The sequence below is a fragment of the Aedes albopictus genome, chromosome 3 (assembly GCF_035046485.1).
Source record: "Aedes albopictus strain Foshan chromosome 3, AalbF5, whole genome shotgun sequence".
NCBI lineage: Eukaryota > Metazoa > Arthropoda > Insecta > Diptera > Culicidae > Aedes > Aedes albopictus.
The window spans coordinates 176,112,134-176,130,914 of NC_085138.1; the positions used below are offsets into that span (position 1 = coordinate 176,112,134).

Genomic DNA, 18,781 nt, shown 5'->3' on the forward strand with positions numbered 1-18,781 from the left:
CTCCACCACCGAACAGCGAAATAGTATCATCTGACCCGGCTAACGGTCAAGTAGTGAGAAGTGTAATCGAAGTGTACAAGCGTTCGCGTGGCTTCGACAACGCGAAGTAGAAGTGTATAAGCGTTTGCGTGGCTTCAACAACGCAAAGTTAGAAGGAAATAAAGTGCTTTAGTGTAAAGTACTTGCTGTGAGTTTTCTTTCTTGCGAGGAAGAAAATCCCCGTTTGAGGCACTGCGGAGCCCCAAACATTTTGGTCCTTCGAGCCGGATCAACGGAGGATTTCTGGTACCCCAGGTCTTGCGAGACTCCATCCCGCCAGGAATCCAAGAGCTACCCGTTTGAGGCATTGCGGTGCCTCAACAGGGCGCATTATACCCTTTTACCCTATTGAAGTTTCTTGTGAAACGGTTCTCTTAATACTAAAAGCTAAACATAAACAAATCACAACATACACTCGGATGTGTCTTCATTCGCTAATGGCAGTGCTGCCAGTTTATCTAAATGTAAGGCGATCACTGCACACTCAACAATATGTAACTGTCCAGTTTTTGCGCAATTGCGTTTCCGAGTGCTCGGGAAACACTTATTAAGTGAAACTGACTTCAGAAACCTGAATCTTCAGGACGTTCTGTTGTTCTTGACCCGCTGTGGTAAAGAGCTATAGGCTCTCTTTACGCTTTATGCATTCTCACAGTGCCCTTCTCAGGGCGCTGTTCGAACCCATTGTGGCACGCTTATGCGTTATTACAGTGTCCTTTTCAGGACGCTATGTGAACCCATTGTGGTACGCTTTTGCGAGTATGACGATCCTATTCCCTTACCTGTCCTTTCCCATGTCCTATCCTTTTTCCTTCCCTTCTCCGTCAGGTAAATGATGAATAGGCTCGTGTTCATGGCGATGGCACAAATTTCCCAAATGGAGGAGAACGTGCCTCTAGAGCCGACCTACTGATACCTGATACCATTTGAACCGTCATTTCTTCGCAACTGCTTACTGCGATCAATAAAAACCGGTTTCTTGAGCGATTCATGCAAGGAATTTCCCATGCATCAAGATAGGCTGAATTACTTCTGATCTGCAAACAGCCCTATAATGATAAACTAATTGAAATAAATAAATTTTCATGAACAAAAAAAGTTTTTGTTTTTTTTTACAGAACATCAATAAAATTAGAAAAAAGAAAAATAAACAAAATTCAGGCTAGTAGAAATCTGCTAGACAGCTACTCGATTTCTAATACCCATGTCGAGTACTATTATTATATTTTATTAAAGACACTTTACCAAAAAAAAGTTGGCATTCGTGTCCAATGTCTAGTACATATCTATATGATATATATGATATTAATTGTTTTCGCCCGATTTGAAGTAGACACAACAAATGTTGCACTGGAAGGAGATTTCTAGAAGACTGGTATTCGATATCTGCTTAAATATCTACTAGATATTTTGGTTTGTCTACCTACTAGATTTCTAGTTGAAATTTTTGAGCGGGTATCTATAATTTTGAAAACATTTTAATGGTGGTCATTGATTGATGCACCAAGCGGTAAGAAGAGAGTTTTGATGGTTTTGACATCCAAGCGGTGTGCCGTTTACATCCATCGACCAATCAGCGACGAGGATCTAATCGACGACACACCGCTTGGATGTCAAAACTTCTTCTTTTCGCTTGGTGCATCAATCAATTACCGCAAGCCGTCTTTCAGTGTACACGAAATGGGTACACTGAAAAAACTGGCATGGTAACGCCGACCAAATCGAGGTTGAAATTAAAACATTTTTACCACTTGATTTTGGTAGACCATAATTTATTTTTGAAACTACCATGTGCTGGGTTCAATTTACCATGTTGCTTTTTATTTATATTTTATGGTAGCTTTGAACCTCTCTACATAGTTCATTTTACTATGTGCGAGAGAATCGGTATAGTACGGTTAACTATGGCATTTTGGTTCTACTTACAATGTATGTGGTGGAATAGTAGTGTCGTCTTTGTTGTTTACATTCAAAAAAGTGCAAAAAAAAAACAATTAAATGTATTGCTGTCTATTTAGATAAATAAATTAACACAATTGTTTCTTGATTAAATAAATAAATATCCTAAACTTGTGCGATTCCATCCTGGCGGCTTGATTTGGTGAAAGATGGTTCGGTTGAATGTTCTGGGGAATGTCCATTTGCATTAAAACGACGTCGTTTGGGAATTTTAGCTGCTGATGGAGGAATTGGTCAGCTTCATGCTTGGTTCAGGGGTTCGGGTGGCGCGAACTGATGAACCTGCGTAGAAGGAACTCAAGTAGAAGTGAACATTACGCCGAAGTCCATCCGCGGTGCATTTGGAACAATTGAACATACATACAAAGGGGGTTCCGGAGGTGGATCCTATGGAATCGAGCTGTTTTATGAAACCTGTTGATGATTGAAAATGTAGTGAGGGATGTAGCAGAATTTCCAGAAAAACAACTTGACTAACTTTCCGTCCCCCTCTTCTGCACGTTCTCATCCTTCTTCTCCTTGGAACCAAGCCAGAGCATCTCTTTGATGTCCGTCTCGGAAAGGCAAAGGTGGCGAAGAAGCCTAAGGATTGTCTTTCGGAATTCCTGAAGGCTTTGAATCCGGTAACCTACTAGGTCGAGTTACTGCGGTTCCTGGCAGATATAGATTGACTTTGTTATTGAACGCTAAGAACATGAATCGATGAAAATACTCACCAGTAATTTACCAAACAAGCTACGTCTGCATTACAAACTACGTCGCAAACAATTTATTGAACAAAAATGTCTGCGGAAATCGTTAAGAATTAGAAAAACTTTCGGAGACGGTAAAACTAAACATGAGAATATTACTAGAAAACATGACCATGGTTCTGAGAATCACGAACATCATTATAAGGATAACCACGTTTGATGGTATTGATTACTATGCGCATGATTTTCAAGGCATGGTAATTGCAAGTAAAACATAGTAATCATCACTGAAAATATGTTCATCATAACTATTTTTAGGCATGGTAATATTGAACATGGTTGAATTATTAATTTTACTATAATTTTTTTCTCAGTGTACTTTTCACCCATTAATGAGTATTTCCGATCAAGCGTGTTTTGCCGGTGAGGAGTAGTTTCTGTGTGCCATGGGATGTATTAAAAATAATGTGTAGTTTTCCGGGTTGCCTGTCTGTTTGCCTAATGTCAAAACAATTTTGTTTACATCCTTCGTTGTGCGTGCTGTGCAGTTCGATTAAGATAAAAAAGTATTTTTTCACGATTTCCTAAATCATGGATATAGGAGAGCTTCTTTCATTTAAAGTAATTAGAAAATACTGAGTGCTATAGTTGAAAACCTATCATGAAAATCCCTCTATACTTTCAGCCAGAGCAAACACCGAAGCGACCGTCCGATTTTGATGAAGATGACGACGAAGATTCATCGGATCCTAGACCGGTCGCCAGAGCAGAACCGCCACCAAAAGTGAGACGAGATGGCGCAGCATCAAATGTACGGGCAGCAAATCCGCAAGTGGCCCAAAAAGAACCCCAAATCAGTGAGCAAGAACGGCTTGACATTCTCAAGTACGTTGAATCGGAGGAAGCCGAAGGGGAAGTATTGGACGAGGCCAGCCTGAAAAAGATTCTGCTGCTGTTCGAAAAACGAGTGCTGAAAAATCAAGAGATGCGAATTAAGTTTCCCGAAAACCCGGAAAAATTTATGGAAAGTGAAATCGAGTTGAATGATGTGCTGCAAGAGCTTCATTCGGTGGCCACGGTTCCGGACTTGTATCCACTGCTAGTCGAATTGAATGGCGTTTCTAGCTTATTGGAACTGTTATCACACCAGAACACAGACATAAGTGTCGCAGTTGTTGATTTGATCCAAGAATTAACGGATGTCGATATTTTACACGAAAGTCTGGATGGTGCCGAAACCCTTATCGAGGCATTGAGGAATCAGCAGGCTGCCGGTCTACTGGTTCAAAACTTGGAAAGATTGGATGAGACAGTTAAAGAGGAAGCAGATGGTGTGCATAACACGTTGGCCATTTTTGAGAATTTGATGGAGATCAAATCTGAAATCGCCAAGGAAATAGCCGAACAGGGTTTGATGCAGTGGATCTTGAAACGGCTGCGAATGAAGATGCCGTTCGATGCCAACAAGCTCTATTGCAGCGAAATCTTATCTATTCTACTACAGGATACCAACGAAAACAGAATTCTGCTGGGCAATTTGGATGGAATTGATGTTCTTCTACAGCAATTGGCAGTAAGTATGAGTATAAAAATGAATCAGTTGATGACTTTTTTTGATCGCTTTCGCTTTATCTTATTTTAAGATACGTAGCTCCGTAACATTAAACAATAATAGCAAAACCGTTTTTTTAGGCCTACAAAAGACATGATCCGTCTTCTACTGAAGAACAAGAGTTCATGGAAAATCTGTTCAACAGTCTATGCTCCGCCCTGATGGCATCCGAAAACCGTGACAAATTTCTTAAAGGCGAAGGACTTCAATTGATGAACCTGATGCTGCGTGAAAAGAAGCTCTCGCGTAACGGATCGCTCAAAGTGCTTGATCATGCCATGTCCGGACCAGATGGTCGCGACAATTGCAACAAGTTCGTAGACATCCTTGGCTTGCGAACTATTTTCCCACTCTTCATGAAGACGCCAAAACGCAATAAGAAACGACTTTTGAGCACTGACGAACACGAAGAACACGTGGTGTCTATTGTAGCATCAATGTTACGCAATTGCAAAGGCGGACAAAGACAGCGGATGCTGACAAAATTCACCGAAAACAATTTCGAAAAGGTTGAAAGGCTGATGGAACTTCATTTCAAGTACCTGGATAAGGTCGAAATTGTGGACCGCGAGATTGATCAACAAGTTGTAAGTATACTTTTGATATTTTACTTGGACCGACAGAAGAAAAAAAATATACACTCCATAGTGATAGCATGTGTATATAATCAAAAACTATTATCAAACTATCGTATGTTCTTACTTAAACTTATCATTTTTATGTAGCAATCTGTGTCTGTTATGGTTATTTATTGAGATGCAATCTTACAAAATTCAAAAAGATATTACTACAGTCGAGTCTCTTATTAGGCACTGTCAATATCCCAGCTGTCTTGCAACCGATCAAACTGATCTTTTGACTATCTTTAGAGCAGTGCTTCCCAAACTGTGCGCCGTGAACATTTCTCAGGTGCGCCGCAGGCTTTTGAGCCAAAACAAAAAGAACAATCTTTTACTATTCAAAACACGAAACATCTTTTATCCTATTTTTGTTTTGTAATAATTGGTCACCTGACACTCATGCCTTTTTATGAAGACTTCTAAAAAAATCACTCAAAGGGGCTTTTCCTCGGTCAAAATTTGTTATAAAAATTATTTCAAAATCTAGGGATGTTTCACGAATGTAATTTCTGATATCCTCATGAAACTTCGAAATTTTCATCAAATTTTAATATTTCAGAGGTTCTGCATATTTTCGTCTAGATTCTGATTTTTTTTTGGTCTTTTGATGATTTGATGATAGCTTAGTTTTCGATCAAGCGGAACTGAGGTCCAGCTTGCAATACAAAGTAAATATTTCAAGGACCTTTTTGAACCATTGCTTCAATCTCTCCGTCATCACGCTGTCACAAACGCTTCGTGATACATTTTTACTTACATCACTATCGTAAAACAATTGTGCAAAAAATTGTATGTCAATTTCGTGTTTATTCTGGAAACCTCTATTTTAAATTTCGTCCTTCTTGCACGAAAACAGAGAAATAACCAATTACCAGTGACAGTGACAACAAATTCGATAAAATCAATATTTATATTTTTTTACAAATTTGGCAAACTTTTTTATTTAAGAAATTTTGAAGTTTTATAATTGTCCATAAATTTATTTATTTTTAAAGTTCTGTGAATCTTCAAGCATTTTTTCTTTCAATAATAAAATGCATTTTAAGTACCCTAGACCTAATGGTAGACTTGGCGAGTTTTTGGACAGACGAAGATAAGCAAAAAAGTTCGACAACTCTGAAAATTTCGGTGTTGTTTTGATGCAGATATTTCATTACATAGAAGAATTATAGCTGGTATTTGATAAAACAACGTACTTGATTTGATATCCCACATCCTTGCATTGAAAAACGCATGGTCTGGTCTGACTTAACGCCGTCCAAGTGTTTTAAAATCGAGGTCAAAATGATACAAGATCTTTGAAAAAAGTTGTTGGTGCGCCGCGATTTTTTTGAAAATTTCAAAAGGCGCCGCGGTATCAGAAAGTTTGGGAACCTCTGCTTTAGAGTATACTACAAGCTTGTCACATTTCAAAAATGAACTGAATTGGTTGGAAAACAATCTGGAAATTACGGTGGGCGTAAAGTGGGTGGCAGCGTTTAATAGGAGACCCGACTGTATATCATGCACTTAAAATGATTCATTCCTATAGGGTTGTAGGAGCGGATGACATAGGACCAAGATGATTTGAACTAATTATTGTGATCAAGGTATCATGAACACTGCCGTGAATCGCATATCTGTCCCATTTGCATAGGAAATCCAGCAAAGATGGGACTGATATGCGATTCACGGCAGTACAGGCCTGGTAGCGAGTCACTATTTAGTGACTTGGTCACTATGTTCAAGTCAGCCACTATAAAGTCACTATTTTCAAGACGATTTAACTAGAGTCACTTCTTTGATTGGAAAGTCACTATTTTCAACTATTTTTGCTGTTCTCAAAGTTTTCTCCACTCTTTCTACCAAATTGAATAATACGGCCAAGTTTCAGGCAATTTCGCCGACAGAAACCCCTTATGACAAGGAAAAAAGCGGCCGAAAAGACCCAGATTTACCCTTTCTACAAAGTCATATCAAGGGGAAGTTTATTGTACGAATCTCAGAGTGGCAGCACTTTAATAGTAGGCGTTCGCTAACTGCAACGTTTTTTTTTTGACTGCTGCAAGTCCGCTAAGTGCAACAATTTTGGATGACTATTTTCAATGACTATTGAATAAGTTGACTGATTTTAAGTTGTTCCTTAATTGCAAAAAATACGTAAAATACCAAAATCTTACGTTTCTCACCGAATTTTGAAACGGGGCTGTAAAACGAAAGTTTCATAGTTTTTTTTATCACTTGCCACACAAATCTCAAAATAGCTAAAACCGAGCTGTTCTTTATCGGGACAAACAAATTGGACTCCGGATCGAAATAATTCACGATTGCCTTGGTGAACGCTACGTTTAATCAGAATAATAATCAATCAGCGGATAACGCTGTTAAGTGAATCCCCCTAATGATTTCCTGAAAATCATGCTTATTGAATCGAAATAAATTAATGCATTACTGTGTTATTCTTCTTTAGATTACTTCTCGGTCTTGGCCTTGTATGTTGTCTCCGAATATTTTAGAGTTTTTGACAGCATTGTTTTTTAAATGTTTTCTTTGTAATATTTGCACGTGTTTAATACGTTCTCAATTTCCACCGCGCTCGAATTTGTTTAAAAACTATATCACGTGTTCATTTCGTTGATCCTGTTAAGAACCGGTTGAACATGTTAATGTCAATCCTTGAGCTTTCAGGCTTGCTTCCAAACTTATTTTCTTCGAACATGAATTTTATTGTGCATCGTGGAGAACGGTTGTTCTACCTTTCACCAAATGTATTTTTCACCGAACGCTGATTCCTCGTGAATGAACGTTCTTCTTTATTTTATAGGCGGTTGCTCATAAGGCCTGCTGAAAAAAAAAACTGACATTAGGGGGATTCACTTAACAGCGTATCTTGGATTATTTTATTGCCAATTTCATGAAATATTTCAATAATCAGATAATCATGGCTTAGAATCCTCTAATTATTACTCCTTCTACTGCTCGTTCTTTCGTTTCTTTACATATTGTCCGTAGTGGCTTTTAAGCTTATGGTCGATTAATTCGTTTGACAAGCTAAGGACAGTAATAAAATGTATCTTTACTGTTAAGGTAAGAAACTTCACGCAGTGCACGACTCATGCTAGGATGGTGGCTACATACATACATACACACAAGTATCGAATGATATAACTGTGGATGATTCTTGAAACTGACGTCTTAAAGCGTTTGGTTGTACCTAGGAGTGTATATATTTCCTGCCGGTCATCTTGTTCAAATGAACTTACTGAATATCCCATGTTTCCCCCTCAGAATGCTGGTGAAATTGACGAAGACGAGGATGCCATCTACGTGAAACGACTATCAGGAGGGCTGTTCACTCTACAGCTAATTGATTACATCATACTAGAGGTAAGTTCAACCGATGTGGTGAAACAACGCATTCTTCAGATTTTGAACTTGAGAAACGCTTCAATGAAAACTATTCGGCACGTTATGCGCGAATATGCTGGTAATCTGGGCGATGCCGGTGATTCCGACTGGCGAGAGCAAGAGCAGGCTTATATCATTCAGTTGGTTGATCGTTTTTAAGCACAATTTAATAATCGTTGCATTAAATATATGTCTGAGGTAAGTGAGAGTATCATATTTAGCATGTATTATCATTAAAAAGAAAATTATCCCTGAGGGCTTCTATTGTGGGGAATCGAAATGCTTATGGCGAATCAAGCTGAACCTCAAACAGCGTTACACTGATCAAATTTGGACGGAGCAGTTCTGGTGGGACGGTTAGAATACATGTCTTTCTTGCCGAAAACCTAGGGAAGAGCCCCTCTCTTTTTTCTCTCTCGTTTGTCGGGTGAAGATCACTGCGTCCAGCCAGATTTTAGAACTATTGTGATATACCCTTTTGCTGTAAGGTACGCAAGTTATCTCATGTAACATGTTTGTCACTGAGATAGGTACCTTGGTATCGACTGAACTCTAGACCATCTATTATTGATGAATAGAGATCCTGAATTGGGTTGTTTAGTGAATAAAATATTGATATTTTCTGTAGTCTAATCGAAGGAGCTCATTTTTCTGAGTATAACGTGATTTTATTGGATTCAAATACCTTTGTTTTGATGTTTAAAATAACAAAACAGTTTTAATTTTCGTGGATAGAATGACAGTAAAATTGATAAAATGACAGTTCGACCCGAACAAAAAATTTCCCCATACAAACTTTAAATGCATTTGAAAAATAGTTCCCGGACTCCAACAATTATGAAATTATGGATTTCGACTATTTTTTGGGCGGAGAATCCGAATCTGAAATAATCCAGATACCCATAAAGAACCCAATTACAGTATGTGACTCCACCATTCTGGCGAGACTAGCTTTATGAAGCCAACCACGTCCTTGGGAGATAAGATCCATATGTCAGGGAAGAGCCCCACTCCCGACAAACTTTTTTCGGAAGGGGAAAAAGCCAGAAAAAGAAATTTGAGCATATTTTGACACAGCGCCAGCGGTGAGGATCAAGCTAATCTTGTTGTACACAATCATGTGTAATTTTGTTATCGCGAAGGTGAAATTGAGTACCGTAATGTTTAATGTAATTTACATTCACGGCGTGGAGACTTGCTTTCACAGCTCGCTTAAGAGTTAAGCATGCGTGTGCGACCCTTATGATGTTTGGCAAACTTTCAAATAAAACTACAAGGTAAAAGTCATCCATACATTCCCGAGGCTTGGTTTATATCTTCCAGGAAGCATTGATTTTTGGCATATGACCATTGTGCTTTGCAGTGTTGATTGGTTGAACTGAATGTAGATTCAATGGTAAATTTTGAAATCAGATAATTCAATCCTCTGATATAGTGATTCCAATCATACTACGGCATAGTGTAACGGAATGTTGTCGAAATCACTTATGTACCGGGAAAATATAATTCCAAGCTGGTGAGAATATTACCACTGAGGGGGGTTATGAGCCCAGTCAGACCCTTGATGGGGCAATACTGTGGGATAGTATATGGGAATACCATTGAAGGTGGTAATAATCTCCGAAGCTTATGAAATCCGACAGGGCGCGTGCATTAGGCTGCGGATCTATGCTAAGGGAGATCAGTAGCATCTGTTTGTTATTAGTAAAACAAAATGCCGTTATATGAAAACGCAGTGTGAGTGATCTCCTATGGTGCTGTAGTACTATAAATCTCATTCTCTGTGAATTCTAACTTTGACTATCTAGTCAGTAAATAGTAAATTATTACCAAAGGTAAGATAGCTTAAGAGCTAAACCTTAAAAGCACAGAGAACAGACATCCAAGTTCAGTTTCGAAACTGTGTAAGGAATTTAACAACCATTTGAAATCAGCAACTCAAGTGGCAATAGCGCGGCGCTGCAATCGGTTAATTTCCCATACTAGTTTAACTCATAACTTGAAATGTTTCAATTCACCACTGACTGTGGCAATATGGTCACAGAGAACAGACATCCAGGCTAGAACAAATTTCATTCAGAAAGTTGTGTAAGGATTTGAATCTTCACTTGAGTGAGGTTGCAAACCAATACACGATGACAACACTAACGCCGCCAAACACCATATTGCCACAGTCAGTGGTGAATTGAAACATTTCAAGTGGTGAGTTAAACTAGTATGGGAAATTAACCGATTGCAGCGCCGCGCTATTGCCACTTGAGTTGCTGATTTCAAATGGTCGTTAAATTCCTTACACAGTTTCGAAACTGGACTTGGATGTCTGTTCTCTGTGATATGGTGTTTGGCGGCGTTAGTGTTGTCATCGTGTATTGGTTTGCAACCTCACTCAAGTGAAGATTCAAATCCTTACACAACTTTCTGAATGAAATTTGTTCTAGCCTGGATGTCTGTTCTCTGTGTTAAAAGCATACATTTTCTAAATATGACAAAGTTTTGAAGACAAACATGAGATGAGTATCAGATTTTAATCTTTTAATGAGTCATTAGCATAATCGTATGTGAGACATAGGGTCATGCCGAGCAATTGATTCAGTACTACAAATCCACGCGGACAATTTTATTACAAACTATTGGTTTTCGTCAGTCTTATGACGAAAAGGCTCAGCTATGCTGCAAATCCATATATTAGAGTCCGTTCATAAAACATATAGACCGAATATTGACTTCATCTCTCTCCCTCATAAAATTTTGTCCATGCAAAACCAAAATTGCATGAAGTTACAACTTCACCTCTCCTCATGGAGTATATGTGATTTATGAACAAACTCCTAGTTGAATCAAATTAACCCTCTAATACCCAAATTTTTGATTTTGATCTAAATATCATTTTTCGTCATCTAAAATCGATTTAAACATGTTTTGGAAGATGATTCTTTTCAATTCTCGATTTCGTGAATTTTAGTTTTTGATTTTTCTAATTTTTTATTTTTGAACATCCCCACACTTATATATTTTTCCTGGAAGCCAATTTGGGGAACGGATTTTTTGAGATGGAAACATTTTGAGATTTTATGATTATTGTTGAAATATTATTATTTAAAATTTTTTTCACAGAAAATTTTATTTTCCGTGTAATTTTAAGGAAAATAATTTTAGAGTGTATTCGATTCCCTTAAACTATTAAACAAGGATAGAATGATTTGGGAAAAATTTAAAATATGTTGATTGTAGCTATTCAATACAAAATAAACAATGACTTCTAAAAGGTGACTAAAACATCAATTTTTCAATGATTTTAAAAAAATGTAAATACGCTTTAAAATACACCAAAAATTATTTTGAGATATACAGAACAGTTCTAAATATCAGCCAAAAATATAAAAAAAAAGATTTTTCACGAAACAAAAATTACAAAAATGCTCAAACTATACCCCGTCTAAAGGCGGGATTGGGTATAAGAGGGTTAATGGATTTTTATTTCTGGGGCACCCATTGGGTATATCACTCCAATAATACAAATTCTTTTTCTAGGGGGGAGTTGCTTACCAAATCTTCCGGCCTATCACATCTTGTAATTTTGATATTCCTGTATATCAATGATCGAGATGTGACACCTGGTGCTGAAAGGGCACTGATTATCTGACGATGCAATTTGCCCGGATTGTGTGTCTCAGAAAATTATTCCAATAATATTCCGTCAAAGTATCACAAAAGAGTATTGTGAACAATTTGCTGTATTGGCGGAATTGAGTTGATCTCTGACCTGTAGATACAAGGCTAAGTCCCCCTGGCAAGGTGCCAAACTGGTAAGCACTGGGTCATTGTTTATTGTTAGATGTCTGGAGTCTGTGATAGGATTGACGTTGGCATATAATTAAAATTAGTTATTAATTGAAACAAAATTCGTTAAAAATTAGTTCTTGGTTAATGATCGGACTCAAATAATGCCTTATAAATCAACTCGATTTCTGATGCCTCCAACATGATTTTAGCCACTGTCACTTGATCGAACAGTTAGTTGACTACACGTAACTCAGGCTAATTCAATAGCCACTACCTCTTCCGTAGTTTTCTGTAGTTACACTATCCATTTAAAGATGTTATAGTAAATAGTAGTAGTTCAAACAACCAAACATATCTACATAGCTTCCTCAATCCTCTTTGTAAGATTTGGTAGATAGTATGACAGCATTGATTGAAACACGAGAGCTCTTTATGAACAATAATTTTATTGACGAATCCGATTCAAAATAATTGAATAGTAATTTTTGTTAAGCCATATTAAAATAATCACTATCGTTATCAATGAATGCTATCCACTCAAGATCTTCGCTACATTGAATTTTGAATTACTGGAGAAACTGGAGAATTACTGTGAGAAACCTGAACTAGTAGCAGTATTCATACAGATTAACAATTATACTCTATTATTTTCAATCATTGCAACATTATACTAATATGTGCGGGCCGCCCATTTGCGGAGTTGTGCGGCCAATTATTCTCTCTCCATTCCAGAAACGACCGTTTTGAAGCAAGAAGTGTCCCAATGGCCAACACAAACGGGACTTGTCCGAAACGCACAAGATAAGTACAACAATTTTATAATCAGGCAGCCAACTCTTTCTACTACTTTGCTAATAGATAATGCAATATGCATATTTCAATATCAATTATTTGTTTGTTTGCGCATTTATTTATGACACTATTGAAGAATTCGTGTCGCCGCGGAATAGTTTACAATTTATCTTATTTACATTTTTCAATTCACTTAAAGTATCTAACACTTCAGACTCTAGTTTAATTTAAAAACACTTCGTCTCTTCAGCAAATATATTCATCATCATTTTTTCATTTATTCATTTATTCTCATTTATTCAGTAACATAAGACAAACGTCTTTTATATCGTTACAATTGTTTAATTTAGATAGAAAAAGTGCCACTGTATTGAATTCATTTTAATAAACCAACATTTATTCAACTAAAATACATATTTTAATTAAAGTGTTCGATACATTTCCTCTTAAAACCTGCCCCCGATGAAATAAGAGTTAATTCATTTGGCAAAGTAGGTATTCCAATAAGAAACACCTCGTACGAAAAAGCTTTTACTATATTTAGCAGTATGGTGTCTATGAATGATGAATTTTTTGGATCTTTCACTTTGAAATTGACTAATTTTTTTGTATAGATAGTCTGGACATTTGTTATTGGTAAGCATGAAAACAAGTTGACAGCATCTCAGTTTAGAAAAATTTTCAAACGAACAACCAATTAATTTATTTTGCAAATGTGAGACATGGGAAAACCGGGACAAATTGAACACATATCTTACACAAGCGTTTAAAGCAATTTTCAATCTATTGAAAGCAATAGCAGAGATCTGCATGATTAAGAAGTCGCATGTCAAGAAGTGAGGTAATATGAGAGTCTTAAATAGGCTAAGCTTCATTTCTGTTGACAAAAAATAAGTTTGCAATTGCAGAGATCTTAATTTTCCATACACTTTACCGCATTGCTGTTGTACAAAAGGATCCCAATCTAAACTGGATTGAATTGTGTAACCTAAACTGGTCGCCGATTGAACATATTCAATTACATTGCCGTTTATTACAATTACTGGCTTGGAGACGTTGGTATTGTTGGCGGTTATGAACAGAGCGTGAGTTTTATTTACGTTCAATCTTAAGTTGTGTTTCATGGTCCAATTAAACACATTTTTTAAATCTGCATTGATATTATTTGTTATATTTTCCGCATCAGAACTTGTAAACTCATAGTACAACTGCACATCATCTGCGAAAATCTCTATCTTGCAATATTTAAGAACATTTGGCAAATCGTTAACATATAGCGAGAATAATATTGGGCCCAGTATTGATCCCTGCGGTACGCCAGATGAAACAGAAGTGAGTTCAGAGTACTCGTTATTAACATGCACAGCTTGAAAACGATTTGATAGGTACGACTTAATCAAAAGTACGGCATCACATGAAAAACCAAAGTTGTGTTGAAGTTTTCTACATAAGATACCATGCGAGATTGTGTCAAATGCCTTAGAAAAAATACGTGTTTACGTGAAGTGTTTTTAAATTAAACTAGAGTCTGAAGTAACAAGTTCTACTAAAAGCTCTAAAGTAATAGTAAAGTATCTAACACTGCTTTTACTATTGTGTATGTAAACTTGTATCTTAATTATGTTCATTATTAATAGTAGTCTGATAATCCAAGTCTAGTGTTTTATCTTCCCAAGGAATAGAAAGAGTTGGTGTCATAATCAATACAATACTTGAAACTGGAAACTCCTTATTTCCCCCTATGGGTTATAGGGAGGGCGGAACATTCGAGCCTACTCATCAGTGGAAAGGACTTGCTATGCTAATCGGTTTAGCATAGGGCAGATACAAGTCTACTGGTAGACGTATCGCCCAGCGAAACAACGCAGATTGGCCACGGCCCGGGGGTGCGTTGATTATAACAGAATAACAGAAGGTAAAAGTCATCCATACATTGTTTTTTGATAGCATGCTTATGAACTGAGATAGTAGCAAGTGAATGTAACTCTTTGCAAATGGCGAATGCCATCCCTGCTGGTGGCAAAACTGGCAACTTGATCTGATATTTTTCTTTCTTTTGAGAATACACTGTCCTTCCGAGGCCTGCTATTTGATTGTTCTATCATGTATTCAGCCTAATGATCACTTTGTTCAATGTTCGTGGCTATGCTGGAGTGTAGCGATCCAGTTGACATATAAACTCTGTATCTGAGTCTATCAGTATGCATTGGCTGTCGCCCTACTATGAAGAATTGGTTCAATACTATTTTCCGGAATGTCCCATTTTTCGAAAATTCCATTCAAAGGTTGTTCTTCTAGGTGCAGTTGTATAGTTTACTGTCAGTTGAACTGCTTACTGTATATGAGATTAGCTCTTCTACAGTTTATAAGCTGTTCTTTCTAGTTACATCGTTACCGGGTTGATTGGCGACCAATGCATTAATTATATCTGGTGTTTTTCCTTCTTTGAAAATTGGGCTGTTCTTTCGACTTATATTGTTACAGAGTTGTTTGGTAGCTATGTGGTTTGTTGACCCTTGCAGATTTCTGTATAGGGGCCGTACATAAACTACGTAGAGTTTCAGTGGGACGGGAGTTTATCCATAGTCTTCGCTCCATGAAAAATCCAATTTTTAGTATGGACAAAATTCTACGGTGGGGAGGGAGAGAGGACTGAGGTGATCGAAATTTGGTCTACGTGGTTTATGAATGATCCCGTAAGGGATTTGCCCTTTTTTAATTTATAGACTGTTCTTTCTAGTTTGTCATTGCAGATCTTATTGGCGGGCAACCTTTTAATCGCATTTTTCTTCTCTTAAGGCTCAAGCATCCGTCATCATTTTTCGGAAAATAAAAAGCAGTTTTCTCGCTGCAAATCAAAACAAGGGTCGTGAAAATATATTCACTGCTTTATATTCCTTATGTGGAGTACAGTGAATATATTTTCAAAACAAAAACTTTTGTTTTGAAAGAAAAAACTGCTTTCAAATGTTTGATGATGACGATGATTTCAATGACGAAAAGTTCAACGTTAAGAATGTGTTGTATTTTTTAAGGTACACTGTTACAGAGTTTAATTACCAAACTGTCTATTCCTGCGAAACTGGAAGCATTTCCTTATTTTTTGGTTTTTGATTTTTTATTAATCAACGAAGCAATATTTTCAAAATCGGTTTTCGTGCACATGTAGAGTATCGATAATGGTATCTTCTGATTTTTTTTTTGTTTTAAGATGAAAAATGTTTTCGTTTTTGCAGAAACCATTTTTTAACACAATTTCACAAAAAATGCTTTTTGCAAAAACGAAAAACATTTTCCACCACGAAAAAAATCAGAAGATACCTTGATGCATACTCTACATGAGCACGAAAACCGATTTTGAAAATATTGATTCGTTATTTTTTTTTTTTTTTTTTTTATCTGTATTAACGAGATTTTTAGCCCTAGGCTAGTTCATCTCGGGACCAACGCTTTACTTCCCTTCCGAAGGAAGAACTCACATTTTGCGAGTTTGTCGGGAGTGGGATTCGTTATTTAATGAAAAATCAAAAACCAAAAAAAAAATGAGAAAATGCTTCCAGTTTCGCCTTACATTAGATTTTGAGCTTCTAACAAGTCTGTCTTTAAGGCCTAACAAAAGTGTGCACAAAAATCCATTTCATCTGACTAGGAATCGAAATTATTTAAATTTCAAAATCGATTTTGAACATTCGTGCAATGTAAAAAATGTGCAATGCAAAGAATGTGCACTGCAAAGATACAACATATAAAATTCAATCAATTCAATGTGTTGTATTGAAATGCGCGTACCTTTCGTTTGACTCCTATTTTGAACTTTTGCACAGAGTCACCCGAAACTAATTTTGCAGCATTTCGTTATTTGCGCATAAGCTATGTTCATTTAGAATCAGGAATGACAAAATCACGTATATCTTAGGGATGGAATAACAAACATAAAAGGTGAAGCCCTCAAAACAAAGATTATTTATTGTACTTTCATGGAAAAATATCATTGAAATTATATATTTTTATTTTTCACACATTTTCTCACTTTTTCAGTGTTGACCTCTCTAAAAATCTGCAACAATCAACAATCAGGTCATCTATGCAGTTTCCTGAGTGCCTTGACTAGTCTCACTAGGATTCCGAAGAAAAATTGCCAAACTTTTTTTTTTTCGAAATGAGGGGCAATTCAGTGAATTGAGAAAACGCGAAATTTGAGTTTTTTTTTCGTTGATAAACACTACCCATCTGTGACGATACCACTGAACGTCTCCGGCTGTCATGGCAGCTCATCAAAATAGGTAAAACCTCTACATATCCCTTGTGTGCGTTTTTGAAAAGCAGCACGCGATTCTTGAGGCTGTCATCCTTGTATGAATTGGTTCTCATCATCTTGTTGCGAAAAAAACCATGCCCAGAGTTCGAACTCCTTGCCAAATCTTCAAATTCAAAGCAGATTTATCAATGAACCCAAGCTTTTTTCTTCCGAGGACACTTCCTTATGCCATAATTAACAACATCTGTGCACATAACACATAATGGTTTTGACGATATTAACATTTTTCGCGACTGTCGTACTTGACCACGCTAAATTTTCAACGTGTTTGTGCAAGATTTTTTCCTCCTCTTGTCTTCAATCTGAAATAACTTTTCACTCGTTGCAAGAAAATCGATGAAATTTTCACCATTTAATAACCCTCCTTTGGCATTAGGGTCATTTTTGACCCAAACCGTATACTACGTCAGCGTACTGCTGCCAACATGATGCAAAAGGAAGGTTAAAGAGGATTAGTGTATGATCAGAGTGCTGCAAAAGAATGATGGTTATGTTCATTGAGAGCGCCACTAGAAAATGTGACATGATTCCGGATTCTAAGTGAACATAGTTTTAGATGAAGTTTGTTCACCCTTTTTTTTTTTTTTTTGGCTCCCGAGAAGCATTGATTTGTTTTCATACGGAAACGTTTCCGTATGAAAATATTAAACTAAAAATTGCTATTTTCTGCTGCTGCTTGAGAGAGAAGGATGATAATCGTTAGATTGCCTTATAACGCTTGCTGCTATTCGTTTGTTGAGAATTATTTTTGATCAGAGCCCAATTCGTTTCAATTGGGCAGAGTGTAGTGAATTCGGACTCATCAACTCCACCGAATCAAAACCTTGTGGATTTGGCACTCTTTTGGTACCTATACTTCCCTGTAGTAATTCTAAGCCAGTTTTCAAAAGTTGCAAAATACCAAATCAGGTCAGAACATCATCAAACCGTTATGATTCTGAATGAAAGGCAACAGACGTCTATTTCGACATTCTTTAACGTAAGTTTATCCGTTTAACCGTTATGTGACCGGCAAACTTTTTGCTTTTTTCGACACCGTGTATTTTAAATGGGTGCTGGGTACCCGGGTACCCTCTGCCGGCCACATAAGGGTTAAGTATCAGTCATTAGCTTTAAGCGAGTCATATCTGGATTTTTACTGCTTTGTGCACAATTACAGTCGGAACCCGCTCGTTGAGCCACAACCTCCACCCAACCAACGAATTCGATTCGCTAGTTGGGTGAAGTGACAGCAGCACAAGGGGCGTGCGCATTGTTTTTTTTTTAAATCATGTTTAGGTTGGAAGTAAAAAGGAAAAATTTTCAATTTGTTTTACATTTAGAGCAAAACTGATACGTTTTGCAAGATACATATATGGCCAAAGCGAGAAATAATTATTTTCACCCATTTTCAGTCGGTGAAGTGAAAATATAGATGTTTATGAAACTACCCGGACCAAAAGCAAGCACAAAACACTTTCAATGATCGACAAAATAAAGATTGCCGATGTTTTGCATTTGTTTCGAAGTAATTGTACATATTCTTTTTTTTTTTTAAGAAATATGAAATAGAATTTTTTTTCTCGATTATCAGTAAAGT

At 37.0% G+C, this 18,781-nt stretch overlaps 1 protein-coding gene and 1 long non-coding RNA gene across 2 annotated transcripts; one reads left to right on the forward strand and one right to left on the reverse strand.

Annotated features, from left to right (window-relative positions):
* Nucleotides 1-2,033: 2,033 nt before the first annotated feature.
* On the reverse strand, nucleotides 2,034-3,130 carry LOC134284284 (uncharacterized). The gene is made up of 2 exons (XR_009995730.1): nucleotides 2,477-3,130; nucleotides 2,034-2,412 (listed from the first exon to the last, which is right to left on the reverse strand). It is a non-coding gene; the product is annotated as an uncharacterized LOC134284284 (long non-coding RNA).
* Nucleotides 3,131-3,152: 22 nt separating this feature from the next.
* LOC109403735 (beta-catenin-like protein 1) lies at nucleotides 3,153-8,525 on the forward strand. Its single transcript, XM_019676604.3, has 4 exons — nucleotides 3,153-3,311; nucleotides 3,376-4,263; nucleotides 4,383-4,889; nucleotides 8,190-8,525. Exons 1-4 carry the CDS (start codon nucleotides 3,282-3,284, stop codon nucleotides 8,466-8,468), a joined length of 1,704 nt encoding a protein of 567 aa, XP_019532149.3. The 5' UTR covers nucleotides 3,153-3,281; the 3' UTR covers nucleotides 8,469-8,525.
* The last annotated feature ends 10,256 nt before the right edge of the window (nucleotides 8,526-18,781 follow it).

Bases quoted from the DNA above. Each gene is read 5' to 3' on its own strand.
- LOC109403735 (XM_019676604.3), top strand. From the start codon at position 3,282: ATGGATATAGGAGAGCTTCTTTCATTTAAA. The intron at 4,264-4,382 runs GTAAGTATGAGT...CCGTTTTTTTAG, and splicing joins TTCTTCTACAGCAATTGGCA to GCCTACAAAAGACATGATCC. The intron at 4,890-8,189 runs GTAAGTATACTT...TTTCCCCCTCAG, and splicing joins GCGAGATTGATCAACAAGTT to AATGCTGGTGAAATTGACGA.